The sequence below is a fragment of the Psammomys obesus genome, unplaced genomic scaffold, assembly GCF_907164565.1.
Source record: "Psammomys obesus unplaced genomic scaffold, mPsaObe1.curated_primary_1811, whole genome shotgun sequence".
Classification (NCBI taxonomy): Eukaryota; Metazoa; Chordata; class Mammalia; order Rodentia; family Muridae; genus Psammomys; species Psammomys obesus.
Window position 1 is genome coordinate 6,512,091 of NW_026592890.1, and position 18,139 is coordinate 6,530,229.

Consider the following 18,139-nt stretch of genomic DNA (forward strand, 5'->3'; position numbering starts at 1 on the left):
AGAAGATTCAATAGGCTCAACCAAAATCGGGAAAGAAGCCACAGACAACAGACAATCCATAGCCACATGTGTGATCAGGGACATTAATGATAACTTGTCAACATAAGTGACCTCTACTTTAAAAACAAAATTATCAATCTAAGCAGGAGGCCTGAGTATTGATTGGTGGAAAGAAATGCTGATGGATTCCTGTGGAGCCTTCAGTGCTTCTGGACTTACTCAGCTCTGTGGAGGGGGTCTGAGGTCACTGAATGGCGCTGTTGTATTACACGTTAGATGCTTATAGAAAACAGTCTATGACTTGTGCTCACAGACTTGGCTGCCATCGTGTTTACAGAATTCTCGGTCTCTGTTAGTCCTCGATTGGCTGTTAGGGCTATTACATTCTTAAGTCAATAAACAGTATTTATCGTACACTCGATCATTGGCAGCACTATTTTGGAGTGTGGGAGGCAGTCAAATTGGTACAAGTAGTTGCCTGTGTCCTGAGGGACATTAGTCTTGAAGTTACAGAGTCCCCCACCCCCACAATGTAGCCTTGGCTGGTCTTGAACCTGTCCTGAAGGTCAGGCTCACCTCAAACTTTCCTCCATTCTTCTGCCTCTGCTTTCCAAGCAGTGGGAGCTCACTGCCACGCCTACGTACCTCCTGTTTTGTTTTTTTAATAAAGTGTATTTTTAAAAGATTTATTCATTATTTATACAACATTCTGCCTGCACACCAGGTCTTACTATAGATGGTTTCGAGCCACCATGTTGTTCCTGGGAATTGAACTCAGGACCTTTGGAAGATCAGCAAGTGTTCTCACCCTCTGAGACATCTCTCCAGCCTCAGCATCCTGTTTTAACACAGTAGCTTTTGCCTTAAATTCCACCCTTAGAGATTTATAGATTCATTATTTTGATTAAACACATCTTCCCATAAATACAAATCCCAGTTTGAAGTTGGAATGGGCATTCACAGAAGTCACTGCAGAGTTCATGTAAAATAAGGGCTCATTAACTTTTTATATGTTTGGTGTTTTCTATGATAAAAATGTTGTTAATGTTTATACTCTTTAGCTCAGTAACTTCATTTTTTTACTCTAAGGATATAATCTTAAACAGAAAGATTTATCCATATTCATTGCAGCATTACTGAGCATTACTTATAACAAGACATAAAAACAAAATAGTGAATGAGAAAAGGCTGCTTGTGTGATACACTGCTGGTGTTTAAGAAACTTCATAATGATGTGTCCCTGTCAATCACTAGTGAAAGAGCAGAATTCTAAATAGAATATATGTCACAGCTCCAAATGTGTAAACTATTTACTATTGAGTGGAAATGGGCATATAAGGGACAGAAAACGCTGGGTGTGGCATTTGGGAGGGAACACATACGAACTGTGTCAATGTGTTATAAGAAAAGCTACCCCAGTACTCTGCAGGGCAGGAAAACAGGCCATTACACACACACATGCTGCTTTAGCTTAAAGTGGCTGCTACACTGTCTTAAGTTGAATGAGCAGAGTGGCTGTGTCTTCAGCTCCCTGTGGTCTCTCTCGGGTGAGTTATTGCTGTACCTCATCTGCCTCCTAAAATGCTGGCAACTAGACCTTCACCCTCCATTAGGAAAGACAGGACTCAACCAGACAAATTGTCTATTTTCTGTCCTCGAAAGAGAATCTTCCAAAAGCCAACCAGCCTGTGACATCAGCAGCACAGGACTGGGCTGGTAGAGTGACAGCAGGTGTCTCCTGGACCACTCGCTTTCGCTCTCGCCAGTCTGTGGCTGCTGCAGCTGCAGGCTGAGTGCAGCCTCGGCCTTGGAGAAAGCTTTGCTCTCAGCCTGGTGCCTGGTGAAGTTTGTGATGGGCACCTCAGGTTCCCTGTACACAGCCTCTCAACTTGCAAGTCTCTCTCCACATGGTAACTCCAGTGTGGCAGTCCAGAGCTCCTTCCACAGGGGCTGCCCTCAGAGGACGGCAAACCTGGACAGGTAGTGTCACACCCAACTCATTTCACTCAGCCACACAGGTTGCAAGGTCAGCCTCGGTTCAAGATCCTACCCCTGGACAGGAGTGGCACAGCCACACCACAGGAGTGTGGTGCCACGTGATACTGCACCATGGTCAGCAGAGCAGAGGCTGGCATGTCTATTCCCTCAAGCCCTCCCATTCTACATCTATAGACATGTCTGCAAATACCACATAACGGCACACATTTCAACAGATCCTCAAGCACAGGTAGTCTAAAAAATGGCATGATGGGCCCAATAATGAAGTTGACAGAGGGGCGTTGGAGCCCGTCAGCTCCATGAGGACTCATCACCTCTCCACGTGTCTCAGGAAGAGACTCTGCCTCATAGATGGGATCACTGGTGTGGAGCCCACTGGACAAGGAGAATTGCCACCAGCAGCCGAGCTCTCAGGACACACGGAGGCTGCCTTGCAGGGGCAGAGGTGTGCCCCATGTGCATGTGTGCTCCTTAGATGGTCATTCACGGAAGCACGTGAGCACCAGGTGCTTACCCGCTCCTAAGTACAACAAGGTCTCTCTCCCAACCATGCACAGAGTTCCTAAGTGTGTGTGCACCGCTCCCAGGTAGGAGCATTTAGCCATATCTCTGGACATCTTAAAAAAATCCCTACAAAACACAGACAATCAGAAACGTGAAGATAGGCATGGTGGGGCACAGCGTAAAGACGGGACTCGGTAAGTAGAGATGGGAGTATGAAGAATTCCAGGTTAGCCTCGGCTGTCTGGGAGTCTATCACACACACACACACACACACACACACACACACACACACACACACGTACAGGCATGCACGCATGCGTGCTGGGGGCATGCATGAAGGCAGTTGTGTCCATGAAACAGAATTTTCTCTCAGAAAGAACATCCTACAGTTGTTCTGAAGCTATGTGAAGATTTACCCGACCTAAGAGGAGAGCTTGGCTAGCTAACAAAGTTAATCAAAATCTAAGAGGGAAGAAATGAAAAGCAGTGATAAACATGAACGAGTAGTTACAGGTAGCAGAAGACAGGGGGAGGCTGGGGCTGTGTAATGGTGATGGTTAGGTTCACCTGGGGAGCCAAGCAAGCCATTTTTCAGGGCCACCATGATGATGAGCTTTGTCAACTTGACACATCCTAGAATCACCTGAGGAGAGAGTCTCAAGACCAGTTGTCTATGTTGGCCTGTGAGGGCCTTGATTCTGTTAACTGAGGTGGAAGATCTACCACTCCCTGTGCTGTGTGGAGACGCAGGGCTGACTGTCACACACGTGTCGTTTCCTTCCTTTCTCTGTTTCCTGACTGTGACTGGCTTTCTCAAGCTCCTGCCACTGTGCCCTGAAATGACAGGCTGCGACCTGGAACTGTGAGCTAAAATAAACTTTTCTTCCCTATGTTGCTTTTGTACGTTTTGAACAGCAAGAGAAACAAGATAGGCCCATGTTCTAAAATTTAAACTCAGTTGTGACACACACACATGTTTATATTTTTTAACAGGTTTCCCAAGATTGATCTTCCATGGGAACCTGCCCTGGATCCCAGTGAAAACACACTATTTAAAAGAAGTGTTTCTGCACTTTTCATTAGACTTACACAGATTGCGTCACTCTAGGTGTGTTAGCCTATGTGTTGTTTTTATTGTGCACACTGTTAGGTTTGTGGGATGAGAGACTCCTTTTCCCAGGCAGTATTTTGGAGGAAGAGTAGGAAGTGGCCTCTTTCTTGGATATAACCCATTATCCTTAAAAATGATACTATGACATAAGCAAACACTTCCCTTTATGTGCATGCGGTGAGGGCCTGTGGTTGTCAGAAAGAGGGAGCTGGATCACTAGGAGCTGAGAGACGTCATGTGGGTGCTGGGAACAGGACGCAGGTCCTTTGCAAGAGCAACAAGTGCTCTGAACTGCTGGGCCGCCTCTTAAGCCCTAGGGATTTGTTTTTAAAAGCCCGACGAGAAGCTGGTCGCGGGGATCTGTCCGCGGTGCTGAACGCGGTTGCCCGCTTCCAGCCTAGGGCATTCCCTACAAAGCAGGCCTCTGGGCCCGCCCTCAAGCCGGTTTCCCTCGCTTCTCCCTCGCAGTTTCTCTCTCCGGTGCAGGGCTCAGCGAGGGCGGCAGCGGTCGGCCGGCGATCTCGTGCTGGGCCTCCCCCTCCCCGTGGGCCCCCGGCAGGCGGGCGGCGACCCGGGCCTCGGGCGGGGTGGTGGCGCCTCCGTGCGCGCCCCCTCCCCAGCTCCGGCCTCTGCTCCTCCCCCTGCCCAGTCCCGCCCAAGCGCGCCGGGGCCCGGGGGCCGCGAGCCGGCGGTGGAGAGGGGGCGAGGACGGAGATCGCGAGGGCGGAGCACGGAGCGGGCATGGACGCGGAGTACCCAGCCTTCGAGCCTCCGCTCTGCAGTGGCCTCAAGCAGCTGTGCCGGCGGCTGCAGGAGGCTTACCGCGAGCTCAGGGAGGACCTCGCGCCATTCAAGGATGACCGCTACTACAGGTAGGCAGGGAGGGGCCCAGCCCTTTGCCTCCACCGCCGTGCCCCCACTCCGGAACGCTGAGCCCGGGTCAGGCTGCTGGCAGCGGCATGCGCGACTCCAAGTCCAGGGTGTTCCCAGGCAGCGGGGTCCTGGGCCCTTCTTCATCCCAGAAGCCTGATCGGAGAGGCTAGTTTTCGGAAGAACCCGGCTTTCATCCCCATCTTGGCTCCTCCCTGGTGCTCCCTGTCTCCCACGCCAGCTGCCTAGCTGTAGCCACCGGGGCCTGGCCAAGTCCTGCTTTGGGGAACCGATCTCCCTCCCCCACCAGAGCTTCTCGGAGTGAGGGCGGGCCTTGCCCTCTCTGCTGGGGTGCCCCGGCCCTGTCACATGCTCTCAAGCCCCAGCTGCTCCTCTTTCCAGCAGAGATGCAGGAAGTGGGAGCACACGATCAGAGTCTAGAGCCTCTGTGGGTCTAGCTTTATCTGAGCTCGCTGTCGGCTCATCTGCAGTGTGAACCAGAGCATCCGTGGAGCCCGCGGGTGCTTGGGATGCTTGCTGAAGGGCACCTTTCTCCCTTCCCCCGCTCTGTCCTCTGCTGGGAAAATGTGTGTGCAGTGAAAGGCCTCGCATGCCTAGTGCATGGAGCTGCAGGGAAAGGACTCCGCTGGGTCCAGAGGCACAGGCCTTAGGGAGGTTGTGTGACCGACTAGTTGTGTGAGCTGAGAAAGGTACCTGAATCGTATCTCAAGCTTCCTCATCCGTGGAATGGGCAGTTTGAACCCGTTTTCTGCAGTAGTTCACACAGTTGGTATTAAAGGGCGCCAAGCTGTGTGCTGGGCTAAAGGTTACACTCTCCCAAAAGCTGTGTCACAAGTAAATCTTCTCAAAGCCCCAGCGGCTTTCTGGGGTTGTATCATGGCCATGAAAGTTATTACTGAACGAAAAGGCCAATTTTAAAAAAATATATAATGTGGGCAGCTGAGGGGACTTGGTGGATACTGTCCCTTGCTATGTAAGCCTGATGACCTGAGTTTGCTCCTCAAACCTATGTAAAGGTGGAAGCAGAGAACCAACTCCAAAAGTTATCCTCTGACCTTACGAGCATGCTGTGGCGTATATGTGCCTGCTCTTCACACATCAGACACACATGTGCACACAGCATACAGTAATGAAAATGTAAAATATCTTGTAATGTGATGATGTGGTGCCGAGACTCTGCAAAACCCATAATCTCTCTAATGAAGCTTTCTGGGAGATCTGGAAGGTAAAGGAGCTCTCGGATGTTCCATGTTGTACTGTTAAAATCAGGTAATCTCTATCTCTTTTCCTATGTGTTCCCCACCACTCTGTTCGGTGTCCACCTGAGGACACTGCTTTGGTAAAGGAACTGGCAAGTAAGGGCGAGGTCTCCATGTGGGCAGCAGAAAGGAGTGAGTGGCAGGTGGCTAGTTCACAACTGGGTCATTCTAGCCACACACTCAACTGTTACTGAGTATCCTGTGGCTGTTCTGCATGTGGGGGATACATCAGTGAGCAAGAAGGACTTACAGCTAAATCAGGGGGTTTCATTTTGCCAGGAAAGCAGGCAAGACTAACAAGGAGACACTTTAAAAAGAGTGAGAAGCTTATTAGATGGAGCACCATGGAGGTAAATCACACTAGAGGGAGGGAGAGGACAGAGTCCCTGCCGAAGCCAGGAAAACATGATCTGTGCAAGGCAGAAGACAAGATGTACAGAACATCTTTGGGTGGGATCAGGTGGAGCCTTGACCTAAGAAACTAAGACTAGTTGCTGTGACTAAAAAACAACAAAACAAAACAAAACAAAAAACCACCCTGGCAAAAGTAGCTGATGGGAGAAGGGTTCACAGTTGAGGGGTATAGGTTATGATGGCTGGGGAGCACCAAAGCTTAAAGCAGCTTTCCATATATCCACAGTCAGTCGACAGAGAGACAGTAGTCTTTCTCCCTTTGTACAGTCTAGGGAATGGTTCTGCCCGCAGTGGACAGAGTTCCCTACCTCAGTCAACATAACCAAAATATAGCCCCCTCGGGGGCCCATCGTCCAAGTGATTCTAAATTCTGTGAAGCTGATGGTATGAACCATCACACCAGTGAGTACAGATTGCATTAGAACAACAGCGTGACGTGACTAGGGTCACTGGGGCAAGTGACAAGCAGTTCAGCTGCCTGTCCTGCAGCAAGCGTGTAAACCTTTGTCAGTTGAGTTAGATTCCAAAGACAAATTTGCCATTGTCAGAAAGGGGCAGGGGTTAAATCTGCCCCCTGCTGTGAGGGCAAGTGGACGGCAGGGCGCTTTGTACTGTCTTATGTGGCAAAGCACTTTACTGAGAACCACAGAGGCTTCTGCAGCAGGGACGTATTTTATTAGGTCACGGGTGTTCTCGGGTGCTCCGCGAGTCTTTCTATTAGTGGCCGCTCCTTTGCACCCCAGCTGGAGTGCCATGGCTGCCGTTACAGCTGCTGGGCCTGCCTCACTGAAGGCAGACTTGCTACTACGCCGTTGGCAGCCACTCTTCTCACTGTCTTTGTTTCCTTGCTCGTGATTAATGACTAAGGCACACCAGTCCTTTTTCCCCCCAGAGGACCAGGGACTAACCTCACATGGCTGACAGTTTTCTCTAACAGGGTAAGGCAAGGATCACAACTGTTAATGGCTTCTCTCCCAAAGGTGGCTGGCCCCTCCATCAGCTGGCATGGCTGTGTGCCCATCAGTTACAAAATCTGCCCTGAGTGGAAGCTGCCGCTATGTGATCAGGGGACTGACAACTGTCTCCACAGAATGAGAGATGACAATCGTGCTCTCTGCCAGGAAAGACGAAGTGGAAAGGCTGTAATCTAGGGAGCTGAAGTCCTGGTTCCAGGCTCAAATCAACTCTTCAAGAACCCCCTGGCTTTAGAGGAATCACTGAATTCCGCCATGGAGTCACATCAGAAAAGTGAAGCCTCTGGCTATCACCTTCACAAAGGTGTTCTGTGTGAAGATCCTCAGAGATGTACTGAGCCAGAGAGGACAAACTCTATTCCAGGTCAGCCTGGACACATTGTTAATTCAGCAGATTAAGAAAGTAGCCAGGTGCTTTTTAACTTTTTAACTTTAACAGTTGACTGACATCATGGTGGGAGGGGGCTACTAGCCATTTGGACTGCTGCTTCTTATCCATGTTCGTGGGGAGGAGTGCCTGGCTTTCCACAAATCTCTTCAAAAGAAAAGGGCTAGCCTTAATTCTAACACGCCTCCCACTGATGGCAATGGTGGAGAGGACATATCTATTGGCAGGGATTTATAATTGTCATATACTTCAGATGGGGTGCGAGAGATGTCACCTCTGCAGAAAATTAGCAGTGTCTTCAAAGGCTGGGTGTAAACTGACCCAGTGTCTCTATGGAGTGTGGTGTCTCCTACAGGGACTCAGGAGTCCATCAAGAGACAGGAAGCCGTTCTTATCAGAACAGGTCTATCCTGATATCAGTGCAGCACAATGTTCCCAAGATGGAGGCCAACTAAATATTCGTCCGCAGTAGAGCAGACGAATGCATTGCACTTGCCATGATTAAATACATGGCGACGAACACTTCACAGCTGCACACGGCAAGAAACCCCAGGGTGTCAGACTGAAGCTGGCCAAAGAGCACACACTATCCTAGGTGCCATGGTCTAGGAATCGGAGTTAACCGGCCAGTAACACTGAGATCTCACTTACTGTGTCTGCTCTTAGCTGAGCTGCAGCCTCTCCCCCTTTAAACACTGTTCGACTCGGGGACCTGGACAGATACGCTGTATGCTGGATAAAAGTAGATTTGGAGCTGGAGAGATGGCTCATTGGGTAAAAGTGCCAACGGAGCCATACCCTCAACTCCCACATCCCAGTTACAATATACATACATATACACACACACAAATACATATGTGTACATACATACACACACACATGCCTATACATATATACATACATATACACGCACGCATCCTTATACATGCATGCATACATATATACGCATACATATATGTGCACATACCTGCACATGTACACATACTACATATATACATGGACATACATGTACACGCATACATACATGCACATGTGCATATACATACATATGTGTACATACATACATTCCTATGCACACGTCACACAAACTGACTTGGTTGAAGGGTTAGAAGCCAGGATGTGGTGACTCTGCACACTTGTTTCGGTGATCAAGGCGAGCATTTGCCGAGCTGCATGCCGGGATGTGCTGCTCCATTCACGTCTTCCCACTCGGGCAGACAACCTAAAAGCAGGTTTGTTGAAATGCCATGCTCACCCTTTCTCCGGCACACACTGGTGCAAAGATGGAATTAACTTGGGCACATTAGAGCACGCTCGGAGCTGAGGGGGGAGTGAACGTTCCCTGAGGTCTGGATCCTTGAGGGAGGAAGGTTGTCTCAGGAACACGTCTGAGGTAATGCATGTTCACGGCTGCCAGCTAGTCCGTGACCTGAGTGGGATGGCTGGTGGGCCCCTGAGCAATCTGAAATTCCCCATTTTGCCTACAGCCTTGCACCTCATTTCTTCTTCTACTTTACCTTTAAAACACACAGAAGTCATGAAGTTGGCTTCGGTGTTCTTGGCCAGAGCAGAAACTTTTAGACGGTCCACTTCAAACTCCTCCTCCGAGAGCCCAGCTGGCTCCCATCTTGCTAGCCTCCTGTACTCACTTTGTTGGGGGGGGGAGGCATGTCGGTGATGGTTTCACAGCACCAAACTGTGAATTATGTCTAGACCCCAGTTCATTTACTAGCCAATCCAGACCTATGAGAAAACAGATCTTGCAGGGCAGGGCATCAAAGCCATGGGGACTTGTTAATGAGGATTCCCCCTGCTCTACGTACACCCGGAGAGCTAAGAGCTAGAACCCATCACACACACACACATACACACACACACACACCACCACCACCACCACCACCACCACCAGCAGCAGCCGCAGCAGTAGCAGCAGCAACAGCTTGCCAATGGAACAGAGACTGGCAATCACCGGCCTTTGCCCCCTTTCTGCATGCAGTGACCTTGGCTGGTCCTTCCTTTACACATCTTCAGGCTGGTCAGCCTCTTTCGGATCAACACAACTTCTCCGGCAACCATCAGGTTTAAAGTCAGAGAAGCCTGTCTCTATCCAAGGCAGAAATAACATCTCCACCCTCACCAATGTGACCTGACGCAGCGGTTTACCAGGGACCATCTTCTCTCATGAGTTCATGGGTTCAAAGTACTGGGGACACTTGATTGTAGCGCTCGCCTAGTAATGCTCTTCTCTCTTTTTCTCTCTCCACTTCCTTCGTGAAAGGAAACTGATTTTCATACCTATTTAACGTGCATTTATTTATTCATCCGTGGAAAGGGTGGGGAAGTCAGAGGACTTGTAAGACTCGGATCTCTCCTTCCACACCTGTGTCCTGGGGGTGGAGCTCAGGCTGTCGGTCTTGGTAACTCTGATCTAGGCCTCTGGACCTGCTCCAGGTCGAGTCATTCCAGGACTTCTGTGTTTCCCTCTCTTTTGTTTTTGGCCTTGGCATGGAGTATGGACTATAGCTCAGCTTCCAGGACATTTGGAATGTTTCTCAATGAGCCATATGTGGGTTCTAGAAAATAGAATACTCAGGCAGGACTGAAATTTAAATTCTAACCCCAGGCATAGCATGTGTCTGTCTAGTCATTATTTGTTCACCGAATGAGGGAGGGCAGCGTGACATCCACACTGACCTCCTCGAGGGGGAGGAAGGGATCCTGACAGGACGCTCAGTCCTACACTAATTTGCTCTTCTGCCCCTTTGTCCTTGGATCAGTCGGGCCCCCAATCTTGGATCAGTAGGAGGAACTCACCCTCAGGTGGGCAGGAACTGAGGTTACCATGGAGACAAGGTCACCACCTTCAGCTGGAACTTCAGGAAAGCCCCAAAGGATTATTAGTCCGTTCCCGGGTGCCTCGTTTAGCATTTCTGTAAGACCTCTATTTCTTAGCGCAGGGTCCTGCTGACCAGTTCCTCAGATCTGACCTTGTCCAGACTCATGCTGTTCCCGTGCTGGCTTTCCACTGGGGGCGGGGCGGGGTGGGGCACTCATTTGTCACTCATGGGCTGCCCAGTACCTGCAGGCACCGGCAGGTTGTTCGCCTTCGATGAGTGGTTACTAGGTGTGTTGCTGTGGGCAACAGGTGATAGCGGAGAGCCCAGAGGCTGCTTTTGGACTCTGTCTGGCAATTTCTCTGGTACCATCCTGGAGCCAAAACAATCAGTCATGTGTGGCGAAGCCTCCAGCCACCTCAGACCTTCCAGTGTACCACCTCCTCGCTTTTGTCATTTATCAGCTTCTCTCTCTCTCTCTCTCTCTCTCTCTCTCTCTCTCTCTCAGCAGCGTTTCTCTGTGTAGTCTCAGCTGTCCTGGACTTGCTTTATGGCCTCTAACTCAGAGATCCGCCTGCCTCTGCCTCCCTGAGTTCTGTGATTACAGGCCTGGCCCACTGCACCCGGCAGTTTCCGTGATCTTAATTAAATTAACACGGAAATGACTGCCCCTAGTTCTGTCCTTAAGGCAGCCAAGCTAAACATAATTTCTTCTAATGTTAAGACTAGTTCGCCCGGTAACTCCCAGAAACAAGCAACAGTAAACCCAGGGACCGGAGTGCGGCCATTGCTCAGACTATGAAAAGCCTCAGGCCCCACAGAACCGCCGCTCACTCACAGGGGAGGGCGTTCACCGGCCCCTGCTTTCTTGTCTCTGAGCCCCTAAGAAGGCTCCCCCGATTCTCTCATTTTAGAAAGCAGGCTGGTGTTTGCTAGTCGGTCAGCAAGGCCCCCTGAGTCACTTGGCTAATTCTCATGTGCACAGTGTCTTCCGTGCTGGGCTGTCAAGTCTTGGAAAGAGGGGGCACACAGGACATGGCGATATGGGGATGGCGGTAGGTTACTGGGAACAACACCGGTTTCTCTCCGGTGGATCGGGGCTGCGTACCCTTTCGCCTAAGGCAGCGAAGGTGAAGGGCAGCTTCTACAGTAGACAGCCTGCGCCCTGCAGGCTGGAGGGCTGAGTAGCCGCAGTGGGCATGCTCCAGGCTTCTGGGTCGCGCGGTTGGATTAGCTTTTAATGGTTGCCGGAGACATGCGCCAGCGTCGTGGCACAAGCGAACGCCTGAACGCAGCAGTGAACTTTACAGAGCTGCCAAAGGTTCCTTTCGTACCTCCCTCACCTCCGGGGACGAGGAAAGGAGGAAGCAGCCGTGAGGAGTGCTGGGGACTTGCACAAAGCCTCTGGGGTCCGTCCGTCCGCTTTGCTGTGGCCCGCGTCCTCGAGCCTGGGCTGGCCACGATGATTACCCTCGTGACATGGGTCCGGAGCGGGGGCTGCGGGAGGCTGCTCCGCCCCGCTCGCCCGCCGCTTCCGCGCACGTGACCGCGCGTCGCGCTCTGATGCGTTTTCCGCGGCCGGCTGCTCGGCCTCCCGGGTGGCTCCGGCTCCGGCTGCGGAGGTGGCGGCTCCGGGACGCCGGGCGGTCTCGGGACGGGCCGGCGGGGGCCTGGCGCCCGGGGCTCCGAGATGGAACCGTAAGTGGCGGGCAGTGGCTTGGGCATGGGGTCGCGGAACCCCAAGTTGGGGTCCCCCCGCGCGTGCGCACTCCGGGGCTCCGGGCACGAGAGGGTCTCGGCGGGGACCCGCGGAGAGGGCTGCTCGGCGGCCAGAGCCGGAGAGGGCTCCCCGGCTGTCGCTCCCGCCAGCTGGAGCTGGACCCCCATCTGCGATCGGGGTCCCCAGCTGCCCCAGACGCGCTTCTCGGTGGCGTTTGGTGACGTGGGCACGCCGGAGCTGGCACAACCTCGTTAGATCTCTCGGGTGTTGAGTTTTATAGAGTTTTACAATCTGCTGACTTGGCGCCGCGAGTCGTTCTATGAAGTGCTGAGATTTTTAACGAGGAAAACCCAAACCCCAGGGACGCCATCCCTAAAGCTGCTGTGGACGCAGCTGGCTGTCGCCTGGGTGTGCACAGAGATAGCGGTGAGGGAGTGCCCCGAGTTGGGGCAGCGTGGAGGTTGGAAGTTGGCCTCGAGCCACCGCGACCGGATGCCATTCCAAAGATCATTCGGGGTTCTGGAGGCAGCAGGATAACTTGGAAGCGTTTTCTCTATGCAGGAGTCCACGGTAGAAAGACACCTTTCTTCTTACTTCCTTAGAAGTTTGACTTTGGCCTCTTCAGCTCATGATGGGAAACCCAGCTCAGGTGGATTAGGAGCCAGCTGGAGGTGAGTTAGCGCTAGGCCTCTTTGCACAGCTGCAGGAACAGCTGGTGATCTTCCTCACCTCTCCGGAATGGTGCCTTCCTTCAGGAGTTAGGGCTCTGTGGCAAGATGGCAGCTGCCTGCTGTATATGTTCTCACAGGCCTGCATCTGCGTGGCAGTCTGAAGTCCCTGTCCTCAGTGCTTTCTGTGGGGAATGCAGAGGCAGAGGAGCTGAGGGAGTTGGGCTTTGACCGGTTATGGAACACAGGAGTCTGGGTTACAAGATAAGGAACTGGAGCCGAGGAAAGCCCTTGCTAAGGAAAGGTCTTTGGGAGGGATTGCAGACTTCAGTTTTGTGTGGATTTACCCCCTACGGTGTGGCAGCCTTGGGCATTCTGTGTCTGGGAGGCAGGTGTTGGGCTCTGTTGGGCAAGAGTTAGATAAGGACTGTGTGTATCTCTTAGGTTAATTTTCTTTTTTCTGAAATAAAATGATGTCTAAAACTTGAAGAAAACTTCTTGAATGTTAACTGTGTGGTAGAGACTGCGGTATCTCATTTTGTTTTGTGTGGGTATTTGCCATGTGTGTGCTAGTAACCAAAAAAGGCCAGAAGGGGGTGTTACCCAGAGCTTGAGTTACAGGTGGGTGTGAGCTTCAAGATGTGGGTGCCAGGAACCAAACTGGGGTCCTCTGGAAGAGTCACGAGTATCCTTAACTACTGAAGCATCTCTGCAGCCCCTATTCTATTACTTTACACCCATCATCCACTACCCTCCAGAAGGGGGCTACTCTTACTATTCCAAGATACAAATATGGAAAAGGAAACAAGTATAGAGGAATCAGTGAGTGTCTGGAGAACTCTTAAGTCTGACTGAGACGGTGGCGTTCCCGGCCAGATCCCAGAGACCACAATCTCGACAGCAGCTGCAGCTGATGCATGCTGGGTGTTGGGTAGTAAGGCTTCCTCCCTCAGCAACTCTGGGAGGTTCGGCCCTGTCTCCTGGATGTTACAGTTTAGGAACCAGCATGATTAGAAGCCAGACTGACAGACCCCAGGTCACCCTGCCACTCATGGTGGGAGGGTTTCCTGCCTGGGTTCTGGGGCTGTACAGCCTGGCACGCTGGCCGACAGTGTTGTCTCCTGAGGCCACACGTGTACTGTGACATCAGGTGGGCTGGCCCATGTCTGACTGTTTGGCTTGGGAGGGTGTTTGATGACCTAAGCAGCATGCATCTGGGTGTGAGGCACTGGGCTTGTGGCCCAGGAAGAACACACTTGAACTCAGGCTTTCTCACTCCAGGCTTTGTTGGTTAAAATGTGTAGGCCTGTTAGGTCTTTAATGGCCACGTAATGCCTCTTTTGAAGTCTCTCCAATGGTTCAGCTTAGCTAGTTGAAGTTTCACCCTTCAGGTGTCTGTGTCCATCTATGTCCTCCTCCCCCTCCCCCCACCATCCAAAGTTTTCTGTCAAGTGTCAGGTATTCAAAAAGTGAAGATGGTAAGGGGCTATAGAGAAAGTGAGGGGATGGCGGTGGACCCTCTTCCCAATGCTAGCCTTTCACTTGCTGGGTGTGCACAGGGGTTCAGATCCCCCTCTACCTCCTGCTGACCTACCCCCCATTTCCCCTTATGCATAAATGGCCTGGTAACACCTGTGCCCCAGGCTAGCTCCCCCCCCCCCCCCCCCCCCCGGTAGCTAGCCTGGTGTCAAGCGGGGACACAGAAAACACCAGTTTTTCCCTCTCAGTGGCTGGGGCTAAAGGGACAGAGACTTTTTACACAGTGGATCTTCAGAGATACTGTGCCAAGGTCCAAACTTTGTTTATTTTCAAAAATAAAACCTGGGCATGGTGGAGCATGCCTGCAGTTCTGATAGTGATTGAAGAGGGTAAGGCAGGAAGAGCTCCTGAACCCAGGCATTTGCGTGTAGCCTGGGCAACAAAGTAAAATCCCACTTGAAACATGAAACAAGTTGCAGGGTGTTGTAGAACTCAGAGGCAGGTGGATCTCTGTGAGTTTGAGGCCAGAGATTCCTACATAGCAAACTCCTGGCCAGTCAACACTTCATTAAGAAGGAGGAAAATAATAAATTCTAATAAAACAAAAGAAATGCCGGCTCCCAAGCGGAGACCGCACAGTGACAGCTAACATGACTAGGGCCGTGCTGCTCTCTCTAACACGGTTTGCTCTAAACGCTCTGTTTGGTAGATTCACAGCCTCAACAGTAGCCTTTTACTCTCTCTGGCTTTAGCCCTATCCCTTGGAGGAGAGCATGCCACTTGTATGGTAGAAAGTGGGGACCCAGGCTTGTGGGTATCAAGCCAGCACCTTGAACCAAAGGAGAGATTGTTTTTATGCCAGTTGTGAAAAAATGCTCTTCGCTCAAATGTGAAATGGGGCGATAGATTTAAAATCTCCTTCCCACTGAAGTGGGAGATTAGTTGGCCAAGTAGAAAGATCATACTGGTGCTCTTTTTGTTTTCCGTGGGTGATGTCTGCCTGTGCACACATTCGTGGGAGGACACAGGTCAATGCTGGGTGTCTTCCTCAGCCATTTGCCACTTTACTTTCGAGGTGGTCTGTCACTGAATCTGCAGCTCACAGATTTGGCTAGAACTCCAGAAAGCCACCTCCTCAGTGCTGGGATCACAGATGTATGCCACGCTCTCATACACAGCATGCAGCATGTACGTTGGTACAAGGACCCAAACTCACACTCTCCTGCTTGCATGGCAGGCACCTCACCATGCAAGCCACTGCCCAGCCTTGGAACGTCAGCTCCCTCCACTATCCTAGTGGCTTGAGATGAGATAGGTCTCAGGAGTCACGGGCTGCCGCTGGGGTCCTGTGAAGGTGGTGGTGGTCGGCATGGGCTTTCCCGCTGGGTCAAGCCAGCACCCTGAGGTGCTCCCTCACATTCTCCACTCAGCCAATCCTGCCTTGTCGTTTACTTACAGGTGTGGCAGTCATCAGTTCCTGCTTCCCGCCCTCTCTGCAGCACTGTTTTATGGACGATGAGGAGCCTTTGTGGGGGAGACCAGTGCTTAGAAGGTGTAATGGTGTTCTCAGGGACTCAGAGGCCCTCAGCCAGACTAGTGGGGACTGGCCAAGCCATGATGCTGTGTGCGCCTGCTGAGCATGTGTGGCCCTTGAGGCTCGTGGTGGATATTGGTCAAGATGGCCTTTGGACCAAAGTGGCATGGAGCTGCATTGCCTGCTTCATCGTAAAAGACAAAACCAGCCACAGATGCGACTAAAAGAGCTAACATAGGAAAAGATAGTTAACCATTGACTGTTCATCTTGGCAGAGAATGTAGTAGAACCCAGAGAAAGATAAAGACCAGGGCAGAGGAAGTAAAGCTTTGGGGGCTCTGAGCTGATTAACCTCAGGGAGGAAACGTACTGCGAGCAGCAGGCAGTTCTGGGCAGGGGAGAGTGGAAAGGAGAGGGAATAGCTGATGGTTTTCAGTCAGACCCTGAGCCCCTGAGAGGCAGCTGCTCTTTCTCTCACAGTGGTTAGGGAGTCTCACAAAAGGCAGGAGAGGGACCTGGGGCTGGCTCCGGTTGGTTGGCAGCGGGAAGGGCAGGGCAGGGAGGCCTAACAATCAAATGCTGAAAGCATGTTTGGGCGCTGTGAAGTAGGGGCTGTCCCCTGTGGGACTTAGGATTTCAAGTTTCATTTTTAATTTTGCTTTACTGGGGTCTGAGGGAGGGCAGGTACTCACACTCTATTGGCTTTAATAGACTGTCTGGTGAAAAATGGCTGAACCTACAGTGGGGACATGATCTCAGTTTTTCACAAGTCAGCAGAGCCATGGCCAGGCTCAACCCAACAAGACCAGATTCCAGTGACTTTAGATGGCTTCCGTCTTCCAGTTTCCACCCCAGATTGCCTGTCTCATTTAGGATTCGGGCTTAAGCAACTAGACGGGGAAAGGCTAGGATCTCAAGTGAAGAGGACTGTAGAGGGAGCAGATGATGGAAGGACCAGTTCAAATGAATCATATTGAGGTGTCTATTGGATCCCCAAGTGGATCAGGCCAATGAGCCGTTAGATAGGGGTCTAGACTTGAGGGTTGGATGGAGATGGATGAAGGAACTCCTCCCTTGCCTCTTATCTTAGGCCTGAGACAAGGAGAAGCAATGAGCAGCAAGAACCAGCTGTGTCTCCAGTAGAGACCCTGTGTCACACAGAGAGGCATTCAGCATTACTTGCTCATGTGCCTTGGTCTGTCCACAGACTGCACCTCACTGGAAGCACCCTTGGGAGGCGGTCATGGGTATAAGTTTGAAGAGTGGCGGGGCTTGCAGTTAGGATTGTAGCTGCAGTTGTTAGGTGGGTTAGGTTTTTCAATGAAGGCACGGAATACTTCTCTGGCAGATATGTCTGTGGCACATGAAATTGAGATTGATGTGGACAGAACCCGAAGCATCGGGAGGGACGGATGGCTTCATTGCATTTTAAGATCTTCCAAGGGCTTGTGGGCCGCGGGTTGGTCGGGATTGTAGGGCATGTTCAAGAGATCCCAAGTGGGGAAAGGTTGGCGGACCTAGAGAGGAATGCACCGCGTGCCATGAAGGACCACAGAGAGCCGGCAGGGGTCACAGAGGTCTGCCTGGCTAGCGGGCAGGCAGATGCGCTTAACATGGCCTACCTTCTCACCTCTGCTTGAGGGAGCTACACACTTTTATAAGTCATGCCAATGAATATGTATCTTACTTGCTTTTCTGTTGGTAATAAAGCAGGCAATTCATGGGAGTTGGGGGATGCTTACAGTTCCAGAGGGATAAAGGTCCTCACCATTGTGGTGAAGAAGCACAGCACGGCAGCAGGCGTGGAACAAGCAAGCTGAAAGCTCATGTCTTAATCCGCAAGTAGGAAGCAAAGAGTGGCCTGTGGCTTTGACTCCTCCAAGCACCGACCAGGGACACACTTCCTCCAGCAAGGCCACCCTTCCTTACCTACTCAAACAGTGCCACACCTGGGAACCAAGCTCTCAGGTGAGAGCCTGGGGGATGTCTCAGTCAACCACCACAGTAGCTGAGCCTTGAACGTCTGCCATGGGTCAAGCCTGGTGCCTGTGCAGGCCAGGTGAGATTTTGTCTTAAGACCCTGAGCCCCCTTTTGTAGTGGTGACAGTGTGGGCAGCCGTGAGAGAGATGGGGTACTGTGTCATGAGAAGATGGGAGCCGGAGTGTGGGGTAGGGTGGCCGGAAGAGAAGGTTCCGTCAGTGTAGTGTGTGAATGGGCATGGCCCGAGTCTGGCTGGACCGCATCAGGCAGCGAGTGTGATGTTTGGGTCTGGATGCTGCTGTGCTGTAGCTCTGTGGTCTGCGACAGGGGAACTGTTTATGCTCCTGACTCTATTCCAGTCCTAGGGGACTGAACCCAGGGCTG

General features: G+C 51.6%; 1 protein-coding gene across 2 annotated transcripts in view; it reads left to right on the forward strand.

Annotated features, from left to right (window-relative positions):
* The first annotated feature begins 4,317 nt into the window (after positions 1-4,317).
* The window catches only part of Tmem181 (transmembrane protein 181), a 46,992-nt gene continuing 33,170 nt past the window's right edge, over positions 4,318-18,139 (forward strand). The window contains exon 1 of one of the 2 annotated variants that reach the window (XM_055615919.1): positions 4,318-4,485. In XM_055615919.1, the coding sequence (XP_055471894.1) occupies positions 4,355-4,485 (131 nt within the window). In that variant the 5' untranslated portion in view covers positions 4,318-4,354. Of the gene's footprint in view, positions 4,486-11,944; positions 12,072-18,139 lie in introns of those variants that run through there. The other variant, XM_055615920.1, reaches the window with a different exon arrangement.